Source organism: Vipera ursinii (genome assembly GCF_947247035.1).
Source record: "Vipera ursinii genome assembly, chromosome: 2".
Lineage (NCBI taxonomy): Eukaryota > Metazoa > Chordata > Lepidosauria > Squamata > Viperidae > Vipera > Vipera ursinii.
In genome coordinates this window covers 124,337,696-124,352,396 of record NC_139513.1, presented here as the reverse complement: position 1 = coordinate 124,352,396, position 14,701 = coordinate 124,337,696, and the positions used below count along the sequence as shown (strand labels likewise).

The 14,701-nt window shown below is 41.8% G+C and overlaps 2 protein-coding genes across 2 annotated transcripts in view; one reads left to right on the top strand and one right to left on the bottom strand.

Annotated features, from left to right (window-relative positions):
- ANAPC11 (anaphase promoting complex subunit 11) overlaps window positions 1-14,701 on the top strand; it is a 127,223-nt gene that overhangs the window by 25,152 nt on the left and 87,370 nt on the right. The gene's annotated exons all lie outside the window — the stretch shown is intronic.
- PPP1R27 (protein phosphatase 1 regulatory subunit 27) lies at window positions 2,749-11,404 on the bottom strand. Its single transcript, XM_083355003.1, has 3 exons — window positions 8,161-11,404; window positions 6,969-7,119; window positions 2,749-3,470 (listed from the first exon to the last, which is right to left on the bottom strand). The coding sequence occupies exons 1-3, from the start codon at window positions 8,336-8,338 to the stop codon at window positions 3,347-3,349; spliced, it is 453 nt and encodes a 150-aa protein (XP_083211129.1). The 5' UTR covers window positions 8,339-11,404; the 3' UTR covers window positions 2,749-3,346.

The following is a 14,701-nucleotide window of genomic DNA, read 5'->3' as shown; positions in this document are numbered from 1 at the left end:
GTTTAGACTACTGCAATGCTCTTTACATGGGGCTGCCCTTGAGGACCACTCGGAGGCTCCAACTGGTACAGAATGCAGCCGCGAGAGTTGTGTTGGGAGTCTTCCGATACTCCCATGTTACACCTCTACTCCGTGAGCTGCATTGGCTCCCAGTTGTCCTCCGGGTAAGATTCAAGGTGCTGGTAGTGGTTTTCAAAGCCCTACATGGCATGGGTCCGGAGTACCTTAGGAATCACCTGCTGCCAGCGTCAACGTCCCTCCGTCCAGTGCGCTCCCACAGAGAGGGCCTCCTAAGGGTTCCACTGTTCGGAGAATGCTGTCTGGTGGCTTCCAGAGGGAGGGCATTCTCTGTGGGCGCGCCTGACCTATGGAACCGTTTACCGGTTGAGCTCCGGATGGCTCCCGAACTTCGCTCCTTCCGACGCGACCTAAAAACATATCTGTTTGAGCAATCCGGTCTGGTCTGACAGGTTCTGTTGTAATTATTGTTTTAAGGTAACTATCTTCTGCATTTGGGCAAAATTAGGGTTTAATTTGTTTTCAATATCTGTATTTGTGCATTCTGATATTTATGTCACTGTTCACCGCCCTGAGTCCTTAGGGAGAAGGGCGGTATACAAATCAAATAAATAAATAAATAAATAAATAAATAAATACCTGCCCTGCAGAAATGGAGGCAAAGGTTTACTTCTGGTCAGAGCTGAAGTAAAAAGTGTGCATTGGTTGATTATGTAAAAAAACAGCTAAGAAGTACTGATGTAAGATAAAAATCACAATTTATTAAATATATAGGAAACATAACATGAATATTGAAAAAAATGTAATAAAAACCCAAATAGAATGCTAGCAAGGAAAAGCATTACACGGTCAATTTCCACAAAAGGTGAAAAGGAAAGTGGATAATAATAAAACCTGACTGGCTTTCAAATGGAACTGTGAAGGGGGAGTGAATGTTTGATCTGGCTGCTCAAAGGTAAGCTGTTTGAACTAATGGAATCAAGGCCAGAAGTTTAAAAAATTATCAAATGATTCAAAGTGCAGATGATGCAAAGAAGCAGAAGAAACAGATCATATACTCAATTCATGGAAAAAGATTGCACGAACTGATTAAAAACAAAGACACAATACAGTTGCCAAAATGATTCACTGGAACATCTCTAAAATTATTCTGTGCCAATAATGAAAAATTGGTGGGAATATATAATTGAAAATATAGTTGAAAATGAACAGATTAAAATATTTTGGGATTTCCAAGTACAAACTAATAAAATCTTGACATACTTGATTTAACTGATTGAAAAGAAATTGTGGATAATTGATGTGGCAATACCAGGCAATAGTAGAATAGAAGACAAAGAATTGGAGAAAGTCACAAAATATCAAAATTTGAAAATCAAAATTGAAAGATTATTCCATAAACCAGCCATGATAGTCCCATTGGTTATTGATGGGTGCCATAGCAAAAAGCCATGGACAACACATAAATCTGCTTATTGACAATTTTTCCATCTGTCAGTTACAAAAAGCCACACTGCTTGCATCTGCACATATAATAGGCCAATACATTATGACATCCTAGGCTCTTGGAAAGAACTCAGTATGAATGAAGGTCAGCACCAACTAAAGAACTGTGATTTCACAAACTGGCGATCAGAAAGTATCAAGATCTGAAAATTAAAGTTGAAAAATTATGACACAGACTAGCCATGGTGATCCCAGTCATTATCAGTGGGTGTCATACCAAAAAGGCTTGGACAACACTTAGAAAATCTGCATATTGATAGAATTTCCACCTATCAGTTACAAAAGGCCACACTGTTTGGATCCTCCCATATACTAATTGACACATTACAGCATCCTAGGTTTGGGGAAGACTTCAATGGTGTATGAAGACCAATATCAGCTAGAAAACTGGCAGCTGTGATGTGAACCGATCGTATTTGAATATCATTGGTATTGATAAAATCATTAGCTACAAAAGGCAGCTTTATTTCAATAACTTGCATCCTGCAATATACACTTAACACCATCTGCCTATCCCAGATCCTTGGGAAAGATCCGCTAGGTGGATAAACTGCCAAATCCAGTCTAAATACTGGGCTGACTGTGGGACCAATCATAATATAATAGGAACATCCTCCACCAGGGGTTTAGGCTGTAATGTCCCACTGAATGCAGTGCATGTTTAATTCTCCCTCATGATTTTGCATAGTATTTTGGGACTGATTAGAAGGGTTTCAGAGAAAAAAATGAGAAACTTGTAATTGAGGATTCAGTTAGTTATTTGGAAGCTCTTCCGATTTCATCACAGAAAAGTTGCGATCACTTCAAGCAACATGCCGCATGCTGTTACATTACATCATGACCCTGCATACCGGGTTATATGTGACATATTTTTGATGCTATGAAAATATCCAATTAGCATAATTTCAATGAATTTTAGTTAACTGGATGCAATGTAAAAATGCTTTATCAGATATTACAACCAGGTCCAGAGGTTTAACTATAGTAGAATGCATACAGTTCAAGCTTTGATGAAGTTTCATTTTCATTTTTCCTTTTGCTTTTTAGACAATCCAAGTTTCTTTGGACACTGGAATTTGCTTATTCCAGATCCAAATGCTCTTCTCCCCATATGGATTTTGCTTCTACAAGAAGAGTTTTATTGTATTATAGCCAAAACCAAATGATTCAACAGAAGCTTGGCTATCTTTGATGTGAGAAGTGAAGGAAGAAAAATACTCCAGATTTGGGAATTCCTTTATTGAAAAAATAAAAAGCTGTTTTGGAATCACTTAAAAAATACAGTATAAAAGCAACACATTAAAAATAGGACATTATACACTATGTTTTAGAATAATCCATATGTACATAAAGATGTCATTTTGAAGGTAGATGTTTTCCTGGTTATTTTGTGAGGATTCTTTAGGAAAATGACATGAATGTTGCTGAGGTCATTGTTCAAAATTAATAATTGCAAAATGAGAAACAGAAGATATGTGCTTACAAAACTCGGTATCCGGTCCAATCTAGATCACAAACATATATGTAAACTGCCTACACAGTCACACCATCAGAAGCAGTTTATGTCATCTATTGAACTGGACAATGAACCACAATAAAGAATGTTTCATTTCTTTTTGAATGGACCACCCCAAGCACGTCTCTGAGAAATCCCCAAATAGTCAGTCTCATATATACCTATTGCAGCTATAGTATGGCCTCCTGTAGGAGATAATCACACTCCCTTACCAACTTCATTGGGGCAACTTTGCTTCGTACAACAGATTATACTATCTGCCATGGAAACTGGATTTCACATGGAAAAAAGTTAAGAGATACAGTCTTAGTTTACATGGGCTGCTTTAAAGAGCTCCACAAGATCCTTGTTTTCTGGGTCAATAAGGTCAGATGGCTTCTCTCCCTCATTGTTGGTGGCATCACACTGGGCCCCAAGAGAGATGAGGTACCTGGAAGATCAGAAAAGACAAAATCATGAAATGCAGCAGAGGTTGAAACAGTCTGGATTAACTACATCTGTTTAAAAAATAGTCCATTTAAGTAGTTCATTGTATAATATGGTTTAAGTATCTTTTAGTCACTTTTAATAATTGCAGTAAGAATTTGCATTACAATCATCTGTATTCTCAAATTTCCCTAAGGCAAGTTCACCTCTTTATACTATTCACACCTGGAGAATGCAATGGTACACAAAAACCTAGAGCTATTTTTGCTGTAGCAGAAGAATTAGAACTGCAGCCTGAATCAAATAAATTGGTTTCCCCACGAGCATTGTCCAACTGACATATACCAATATTTAAGGAGGCCCTTTCTCTGCGGGAGACCACTGCCCCGCAGATTGGCGGATGTGAGTCCCTTCTCCTGAGGTAGGGTCCTGGGTGTCAGTTGGGTCTGTTGCTCACGTACCTTTCTCCCAGCTGCATGACAACAGCCCTGCCCGGGCTACTCGACGCTCTCTCAGGGTTGGCGGTTGAGTTTCCCAGGCTTATGGTTCTGGGAGATTTTAACCTGCCTTCCCTGGGTGGTGCGTCGGGGGTGGCCCGAGAGTTCATGGCTTCCATGATAGCCATGGACCTGACCCAGATTATTCAGGGTCCGACTCGAGGGGGGAAACACGCCCGACCTTATTTTCATCTCTGGGCAGGGGCTTAATGGTCTGGGTGGGGTTACTCCAACATCTCAACCCCCTTCATGGACAGACCATTATCTCCTGCGGCTGAGCCTCCGTCATGCCACTCCCCGCTGCTGGGAGGCGGAACCGCCCAGGTGGTTCCGCCCCAGGCGCCTGATGGACCCAGATAGGTTCCAGACGGCGCTTGGATTTATTCCTTCCTCCCTTTCCCACAGCCCGGTCGAGACCTTAGTTGATGCCTGGCAACGGGCGGCTTCGGAGGCTCTCGACCGTGTTGTGCCTTTGCGGCCTCTGACCCGGCGCAGATCCCGGCTCGCTCCTTGGTTCTCCATGGACCTGCGGGAGATGAAGCGCCGGAGAAGGGGCCTAGAGAGCATTTGGAGGCCCACTCGGTCCGAGTCTGACCGGACACAGTTAAGATCCTTTTCTAGATCTTATCTTGTGGCAATGGAGGTGGCGAAGCATGCTCACTTCGCCACCCTCATTGCATCCGCAGATAACCGCCCGGCCGCCCTGTTTAGGGTGACCCGTTCCCTTTTAAATCAGGGGACGGGAGAGGACCCCTTGCAGGGACAGGCCGAGGAGTTTAGTGAGTATCTGGTGGATAAAATCGCTCAGATTCGGGCTGGCTTGGACTCCGACTGGGCAGTATCTGCCGAGGGGGAAACGATGGGTTTGGCCGATAATATCTGGGAGGAGTTTGATCCTGTGACTCCGGATGAAGTGGACAGGATCATGGGGAAATTAAGTGCCGCCACGTGTTTGTTGGACCCGTGTCCCTCCTGGCTGGTTTATGCGGCCCGGGAGGTTACACGAGGCTGGCTCCTGGCAGTTATAAATGCTTCCTTGAGTGAGGGGTGCTTCCCTGCTGCCTTGAAGGAGGCGGTGATAAGGCCCCTCCTCAAGAAACCTGCCTTGGATCCAGCTATTTTAAACAGCTTTCTTGCGAAGGTTGTTGAGAGCGTGGTGGCATGGCAGCTCCCTTTGGTCCTGGAGGAAACTGAGTATCTAGATCCATACCAATCGGGTTTCAGGCCTGGGTACAGCACGGAGATGGCATTGGTTGCACTGGTGGATGATCTCTGGTGGGCCCGAGACAGGGGTTATTCCTCTGTCCTGGTCCTTTTAGATCTCTCAGCGGCTTTTGATACCATCGACCATGGTATCTTGCTGCGATGTCTTGCTACGGTGGTTCTCCTCCTACCTCTCGGGCCGCTCGCAGACGGTGTTGACAGGAGGGCAGAGGTCAACCCCTAGGCCCCTTAATTGTGGGGTGCCTCAGGGGTCGGTGCTCTCGCCCCTCCTGTTCAACATCTATATGAAGCCGCTGGGTGAGATCATCCGTGGTTTTGGGGTGAGGTATCATCAATATGCCGATGATACCCAGCTCTTTATCTCCACCCCGAACCAAGCCAGTGATGCCCTCGACGTGATGTCCCGTTGCCTGGAAGCGGTACGGATTTGGATGGGGAAGAACAGGCTCCAACTCAACCCAGCCAAGACTGAGTGGCTTTACGTACCGGCATCTCGACTTGTCCAAGAGGTTCCATCTTTGGTTATGGGAGGAGAGGTGTTGCCTCCCGTTGATAGGGTGCGCAATTTAGGCGTCCTCCTAGACTCACGACTCAGTTTTGAAGATCATATTGGGGTTGTGGCCAGGGGGGCATTTGCCCAGGTTCGCCTGGTGCGCCAGTTGTGCCCCTATCTGGACCGAGATGCCCTACGTACGGTCACTCATGCACTCGTTACCTCTCGGATAGATTACTGCAATGCTCTCTACTTGGGGCTGCCCTTGAAGACCACCCGGAGGCTTCAGCTGGTGCAGAATGCAGCCGTGCGAGTAGTGATGGGAGCATCCCGATACTCCCATATTACACCCCTCCAGCGTGAGCTGCATTGGCTACCAGTTGTCTTCCGGGCGAGATTTAAGGTGCTGGTACTTACCTTTAAAGCCCTACATGGCTTAGGCCCGGGATACTTGCAGGACCGTCTGCTACCGGGGACGACTTCCCATCGCCCAGTGCGCTCACACAGAGAGGGCCTCCTCAGGGTGCCGTCGGCCAGACAATGTCGGCTGGCAACCCCCAGGGGGAGGGCCTTCTCTGTGGGAGCACCAGCCCTTTGGAACCAGCTTCCCCTTGAGCTTCGGATGGCCCCGGACCTCCGGTCCTTTCGCCGCGACCTCAAAACTTTTCTCTTCCATCAGGCTGACCTGGATTGATGATGGGTTTTTAAATATGTTTTAATTTTTAACTGTAGTTAATTTATTTTGGGGCTGTTATTTAATTCGTTTTTAATTTTTGTATTGTTGTTTTTTTATTGTTGTAAGCCGCCCTGAGTCCTTTGGGAGATAGGGCGGCATATAAGTCCCAAAAATAAATAAATAAATAAATAAATAAATAAATAAATAAATAAATAATAAATATTTAAGGCAATGTGGAGGACTTTATGACGTTACAAAATGTCTCAAAAGATATTTTTTGTTTCCACAAAGACAATCACCTTTTAAATAACATAGGATTCCATTTAAATGGTTTTTTGCTTGGCATTTCAGCAATACCACAGTTAATCTGCCAACAAATACTCTCAGCACTGCTGGTGTCAGGATGAGAGCACTGTAGATAAGAGAGGATTCATCCATCTCTTGGAATAAGCCAAGAGAGACTTATTTCTTGTCACTTTAAAGTTCACTACCCAGTAATCCAACAGTGGAATCACTTTGCCCTTCTTGTTTTCCTTGGCCATATAATTCCCACTTGAGAGAGTGGCACAGCTGGTTAAGAGGGAATGAGGTAAACAGACTAGCATCTCTGACCTTGCAATGTCAGCATAGCCATCACTACAGGCCACATGCAGAGGTGTCCAGCCTTCATCATCTTTCTGATTTATGTCAGCGCCGTATTTTATCAAGAGCTTGACGCAATCAAGGTTTCCAGCAAGCACAGCTTCATGGATGGCAGCCATTCCTAATTGAAAAAGACGATATATCAAACTCTAGTCTGTGACCCCTTCAGATGGTTTCTATAAACTGAGTGGGATCCTACCACATTTTTCATCTTAGCACAAGAAAAGTCTTTCAAGTAAAGAAACATAACTAAAACTGTTCAGTTAACATGCATCCACATAGATCTGTTGTTTTTAAGATTGTTCATTTCAGGCAAAAAGGAAATAGACGTTCAGTCAAAGTTCCTGGATATGTTTTCTAAGCTTCTTTGGGAACTATTTGATTTACAAAAACAATGAAGGCCAGTCTCCTTAACAGCAAAATGATCCCCAAAGACAATCCTATAGTCCTACAATGCTGGGCTAAAATAACCTAAGTTCTCCAACTTGCCACCTTCCACATGAATCAGGGCTGCAGCCCCATGGCATTCCTAGCATGGCTAAAACCTACTGGGAAATTCTGGCAGTTACAATCCCAACAAAACCTAAATTGTGCCTAACTAGGGAGATTAAACTAAATAATACCTTTCAGAAAGATTAAGCTCATCCTATCATAATTTGATTTGGGATTTTGCAATCTGTAATTGTCATCATTTCTATGCTTTTCACACACTTGCTCTTGCAATTTTTTCTTGTACAGCTTTCCATGCCCTGAAATAATAACCAGAGGTAATGCCTCAAAGACATACTACATTAACCTTAGAGTTGGGCATAACCCTTCAAGATATTTCTGAGAAGCAGATAGTATTTTATTTCTCATCCTAGTTTTTTGTTGTTGTTGTTGTTGTTGCTGTTGTTGCTTGCTATACTGAATCAAAATACTTGGTTACTTTAAGGAAATAAGTACTGTAAGGGTTTATAGAATTTTAGGTTTATACCCTTCTTGAATGATTCTACTAAAATAATGTGGGCTATATGGCAACTGAGAGACAGGAAGGAAGCTCCCTGTTGTTTCCTTAAATCCCACTGAAAATGCAGCCTAACATGCAAGCCATATTTTTCCCTGGGATTAAACAGCTTCTTACTCAGCCACCCTCCAATCAGTCTTCCTCTCTCCCACGTACCAGAGGGATAGATGGTATCCAAGGAGACTTTCCTGGCCCGAATGAAACGTCCCACTTGCTCCAAGTCACCTTGTCGAATGTGGTCCTGGAAGACGACGTCATTGGAGAAACGCACAGTCTTGAGGTGCCTTGCATATCGCCTGTACCTAGGAAGTGAGCCTGGGTAGTAGTATTTCATGGTCACAGAGGGCAAAGGAAGCCCAACAGATGAGGTAAGGAAAATGACCAGACTTAGAAAGTAGCAGAGACCACAGCTACCCCACAAACGTTGAGGTGCCAAACTACAATAATGTCTTGAGATCCAAAGGAGTATCTCCTCCCAAAATCTTGCAATGAAAATGTGAAGAGGTACCCAGCAGTGATTTTCTGTTCCTTTCAAGGTTTTTCTTGGACGGCACAACCTGTGAGTGAAGATCTGTAGAGGACTGAGGGTTTCCCGCAGAGTTTCTTGTTATATAGCCTCCCTATGGCTATTTTGAGGGCACTCAGCTCATACTTGTTGCCATGAGATCTGGTAACTGAGATGCCTTGTCCGCAGCTTCCCCCTTTTGAACATAAATTAGAATCTCAGCTTACGGCCCACCTGTCGATGAGTGGTAGTCAGCAGGTCCATCTTGGACTGCAATCTACAACCAGCAGCCTCAGATTTTGCAAGCCACCATTTGCAATACTCTACATTACTTTCTGGAATTTGTTGGCAGCCATTTATACTTTTCCCAAAACTGGTTCATGGCTATCATTAAGAGGGAAAGATTCAAAAACAACAATTATAGAAGTGAAAAGCTTTTACAATGAATAGTTTTATTACATGAATAGCAAACAATATTTTGCTATCTTTAAGGCAGCTAGGCATTTTCTTAGAGTTTATGCTTTTAATTTGCTGCGTGTAATTTGGAAATCCAAAAAATATTTCCAAAAGATATGGATAGAAGTGGTTAAGGGAAGGAAATCAAGGAATCATCGTTGTTATCAATTCTTCAGTTGTTAAGTGCTGCAACATATAAATTCTGTACAGCCATGTGAATTCAGAAATCATCTCTGTATATGAATGGAAATGAACTTTATCCAATTTAAGCATTTATACACATCTTGTATGAAATAAGAAGGAAAATGATAACCTATTTTGGGGAATTTGGGATCTGCAACAGGAAGAGAGAATATGAAAGACCATAGGTATTTTAGGATTTTCACTCTACTCACTTGCCTTGATAACTATAGCCACTTAACTGGAAGAGTAACTGAATCTATGTTCCACTATATGACTGCAAGTTAGAGTTGCAAGGTATTCATTTTGAGGAAGAATTGAAACTGGAAATAATGGCCAGCTGCCTGTTCCACACAGAAGGTGCCTGGTTGCAAAATTTGACTTGGGAAAGTTGTGTTGCCAAAACAGAGTATCAAGAATAAAAGAAAAGCCCTCAAATTTTGGTGAGCAATAGGAGAATCCATGTAAATTCACGGAAGCTTCCGCTAAGTGGGTTCTTTGACCAGAGTTTCCAAAAAGATGTGAAAAGAAATTCTAATGGTAGTTGATTCATTTTTCTAGTCTACAGCTATACCTAAAATCTCATGCACCACCTGAGCTATAACATGTATGATCCACACCAAAGGTTCTATTGATCTTGTTACATATCCAATAAAGTTCTAAGCAATGGCCTTGTATTTGCAACTCTGGAGATATTTTAGACACTGATAACAGCCATATTCATTTGTTCTTTGCATTGATATTGTTAGTGTATTCAAGGAATTAAAATTTCATATTACTAATTTTACTACTTTGATTAAGAAAACTGTATTTTTAAAAAGAAATTCAGAATGGCTCAAAATCAAGTTTAGCTAGCCAAATAAACAGAGGTTTTCAGAATACTGAAATAATACAACCACTTCTTGATTTTATATGATCAGATTTTGAAAGCAACTAAACCAGTTTTTAGTTATATTTTCCACTGAACGTTCTAATCTGCGTATCTAATTTTAAAATTGCATAAGAGTGCCATTCATTTCACCTTCTTGTTATAGAACTGAATCTCTGTAAACATCAAAATCACATTCAGCTCCTGGAGTCTTCGTTGGCTTTTTTCTATCAGACTGTTAAATCAATGAAGAATAATTTTAATAGTTCCCACTGACATACCTTCTTACTTTTAACTGTTGAATAGCATCCGCAACTCGGCACCCCTTCAGCAGAGGTACTTGATGAGATGCACATTAGCTTTCATTCTTCTCGTGAAAAAAACGTCTGTAAAAGGAAACTGTGTCATCAGATTTTCTCGGGGTATCTCAGCTGGCCCTATAGAGTAAACAAGTGCAGCAACAAGAGACTCTGATACTTCCCACAGCTTTCAACTGTGAATCAATCTGGGTTTTGCAGCATGAAGGCATCTCCTGCTTGGAACAAGAAATACGGCATCTGTTCTAACTTTTGATACCGCTATCAAGTGCCAGACTATTAAAATTAGACAGTGCTGCTGGCTGCAGATTGCCTTCCCATCCTGGTTCCGGAAAGATGCTTGGACGGATAGTGACTATTCAAATGAGCTCTAGTCTTAAACATCTGGAGGCTAGGGACATTTCACTTGTTATCTCAAGTTAAGAATCCGGACATCAACAACGCAGAAGGCAGGAAATGGACCTGTAGGTTTTTAGCAAAAGGTAAACAATCCCTCACCTGTGTGTGGTACAAGCAATGGGAAAGAAAGACAAACTTCTGAAGGAAAAGCAAGTGACTTACTCCTGCTGCAATTACTATAGCTCTCCTCAGCCCCAACCATCACATCCAATTAAAAGAATTGCTAAGTTACAAGTTCAGCAATATTAGGAGGGCCATACGTTCCCCACCCTAAGTTCTTTCTCAAAGACTTCTTTTTCAGGACTCACACTACCAAGCGAACAAGAGTCACAGGTTGTCCAGCTGTAGGTATGAGAAGATAATCTGCGCATTAGGTACTGTTTGGCCCTTACTGCGAAACATCATAGACCCACAGGGGGGGGAAAATGCTCTCTCCTATAATCTTCATAGAAGGAAAAGTGAACTTAAACAGCCATGCAACCACCAGGAATCTTTCCACCTTACATACTTATATGAGCAAGAAAGTCCCAGCGTAGATCCGTGAAAAAAAAAGAAGGTTCCATGGTTGCCAGGAGAGGCATATGAGCCAGCAGTGTGCTGCAGCTGCCAAAAAAGCCAACACAGTGCTAGGCTGCATTAACAGAGGGATAGAATCAAGATCACGTGAAGTACTAATACCACTTTACAATGCCTTGGTAAGGCCACACCTGGAATACTGCATCCAGTTTTGGTCACCACGATGTAAAAAAGATGTCGAGACTCTAGAAAGAGTACAGAGAAGAGCAACAAAGATGATTGGGGGACTGGAGGCTAAAATATATAGGCAACGGTTGCTGGAATTGGGTATGTGTCGTTTAATGAAGAGAAGGGTGAGGGGTGACATGATAGCAGTGTTCCAATATCTCAGGGGCCGCCACAAAGAAGAGGGAGCCAAGCTATTCTCCAAAGCACCTGAAAGCAGGACAAGAAGCAACGGATGGAAACTAGTCAAGGAGAGAAGCAACCTAGAACTAAGGAGAAACTTCCTGACAGAACAACTAACCAGTGGAACAACCTGCCTCCAGAAGTGGTGAATGCTCCAACACTGGAGGTTTTTAAGAAGAGACTGGATAGCCATTTGTCTGAAATGGTATAGGGTTTCCTGCCTTAGCAGGGGGTTGGACTAGATGACCTCCAAGGTCCCTTCCAACTTATTATTATTATTAATATCAAAACAGCATATATGCATAATGCAGGGTTATTGCTGTGGAAATTCTAAGAAGTTTATATGTACAGGCGTGAATAGTTTTGATAGTAAAATGCTATTTAAAATAAACTAGGCAACAAAAACTGCTTCAGAAATTGCCTGACATCCTCCTCTTCTGCCACACCGGAAAATAAATTGTCAGCAATCTCTCCTGCTCTTCAACACACAGCAGCTTGTTTTCCTGGGCTACAAGTAATGAGGCACATTCGCTCTCATCATATGATAGAATGACATAATTGCTTACAAAAATATTGTTCAATTGAGGTAGCCAACAGTCCAGACCTCATCCATAAAGCAGGTAATAGTTGCACATGACATACTTCTCTAGACGTTTCTTTGAATTAGAAGGAATTGACGACCTTTAGAAACAATTTGTACTTTGGTGATCCTAAACATAATAGCTCTACACTTTGGGATGGCAAAGATTTCTCTCTCTGACATACACAGAGTTGTCCTTTAAGTGATACTTAGAATAAAGCTAAAATTGTTATCTGAAATACCTTACCACAAATTTTGGAATAAAGATGGTGGGATAATGTACAGGATTAAAAACAATCTACTCTGATTCAAAAAACACAAGACAAAAATATAGGCTGCAGACAACTGAAAGTTTCCAAATACACTGGAGTTCAAAATTCTACCCAAGAAAGATCTATATATGCTAGATTCAAGCCAAGCACTGCAAGATCCTATTTCAAATGTAAACATGGGATTTTCCCCCCCTCCCATTAACAACCAGTTTCAAATCTAAGAAATAAAAGCAAATGATTATATTTCAAGTGAGGTCTATGAATAATAATAAACCTTTATTGTCAAAGTACAACATGTGTACATTGAGATTAGCTGAGCCTCCCCCCGTGCTCTCTCCCCCCAACACACAGTGACAACAAACCCTCCATCCCACCACACTATGTGAACCAACTACACCACACACCGGCCTCCCAAGTCAATTCTGCATAAGATTATGTCCCATTTAAAAGCCTAACAGCCCACGGATAAAAGCTATTTTTCAGCCTGTTGGTACGGCTGGCTATATTCCTATATCTCCTACCGGATGGTAGGAGAGTAAAGAGATACCGTCCAGGGTGTGAGTCATCCCTGAGAATCTTCCTCACTCTTCCAAGGCAACGAGCCCTGGCGATGTCATCCAGTGGTGTCAGGGAACAGCCCACAATGTCTTGTGCTGTGCTCACTACCCTCTGTAATACTTTCCTGTCCGCGGCTGTCAGACCAGCATACCAAACCACAATACCGTACGAGAGGACGTTCTCTATGATAGACCGGTAAAAGAGGGTCATTAGCTGTTGTTCTACCCTGTTCTTCCGCAAGATCCTAAGAAAGTGAAGCCTCTGTTGGGCCTTTCTAGCCACCTGGGTTGTGTTAACTTTCCAGGTCACATCTTCACAGAATACGTGAAAGCCAGAGGATACAAAGTGATCCTTAAGACTCCTGCCCTAGTTTGATGGAGTCCTTCAAACCTCTATTGCATGCCACTAGTTTCAGCGAAGTACCATAGCTGAGGAATACCAAATAGATCCACATATTTTTAAAAAGAGTTACATGTTTTTATAAATCTAAAATCTCAATGCCATTTTACTGATTACAATTTTTTTCCCAGCTCATAATTTTCCAGCTCAGTTTGGCTTGAATTGACTTCAGGTACTCTACTAAAAATTCATTCCCAGCTTTACTTAATAAAAAGCTGCTCATCCTGTTTTTTATCCAGCCATCACATTCAGAGGCACTAGCTTTTTGTTTTAACTTACGCCTTCTCACTGGTTGATTTTATTGTCCCTTTCAGACCTAAGGATTACAGTTATTGGCACACATGCAACAGGGGCCTGAGTAAATGCATGTTATAATTTTCTCCAATAGTTTCTAAGGTGTGAAGATGGTAAATCCCTCCCATTTCCTTTCCTTTCAGCTTTTGAAGTATTGTGAATTATCCACAATTACAGTGAGCTAAAGAAAAAGGGAAATAGGAACGCAAGTCTCGCTAGTACTGGTCTACCATAATCACATCATCAGATAAAACTATATGAAGTAATCCACTAATGCAATTAAATTTCCCCAGATTGTCAATGCTCCGAGCAGTAAGCAAAAAAAAGCCGAAGGACAATATCTGATGAGATCTCAAAAATGAGAATCTTTCCAGCAGCTAAAGATTCTCCCTTATACTCCTTCCCAGAATATTAAAGCAGAAATGTTCAACTTACAGGGAGCTAATACACCAGAAACATTCCTATCCTCTATGCAATTCAAAATATTGGTCATGACAAAGAAAATTTGTAGTACTTGCATACTAAGCTCAATCCTCAGACCCTACACTTCTTATAAACCAATCTCCCCCCAAAATAATTATACATCCATTTGTCTGTTGGTATTTTTAGTGTGTTTTACCTGAATTTCATTAACTGATAGTTAAAATAAGACTCAGTTGGATCCAGCTGAGTTATCCTTTCTATCATCTTAAAGACTGTAGGGGCTCTTTGATTCAAGAACAATGAAGCAGCAAGGATAGTAGTATAGTAAAGCCCAGCATACTACTTTATTACTATGATAGACTAAGCTTAAATACAGAATTATAGTACATTGGATGGAAAGTCAGAATTGATGCACCTTTCGTTCTATATTTTTATGCATTAGTTGAAACACTTCATCTAGTTTAATCTGGACAATTACTCTTCTAATCTAAGACATTATCACAAAACAGAATTTGGTGGAGA

What these genes read in the sequence shown, in the direction of transcription:
- PPP1R27 (XM_083355003.1), bottom strand. Translation starts at nt 8,338, where the DNA reads ATGAAATACTACTACCCAGGCTCACTTCCTAGGTACAGGCGATATGCA. An exon ending in GGATACCATCTATCCCTCTG is followed by an intron (nt 7,120 to 8,160) that starts GTACGTGGGAGA and finishes TTTTTCAATTAG; the next exon opens with GAATGGCTGCCATCCATGAA. An exon ending in GGCTATGCTGACATTGCAAG is followed by an intron (nt 3,471 to 6,968) that starts GTCAGAGATGCT and finishes CTGATCTTCCAG; the next exon opens with GTACCTCATCTCTCTTGGGG.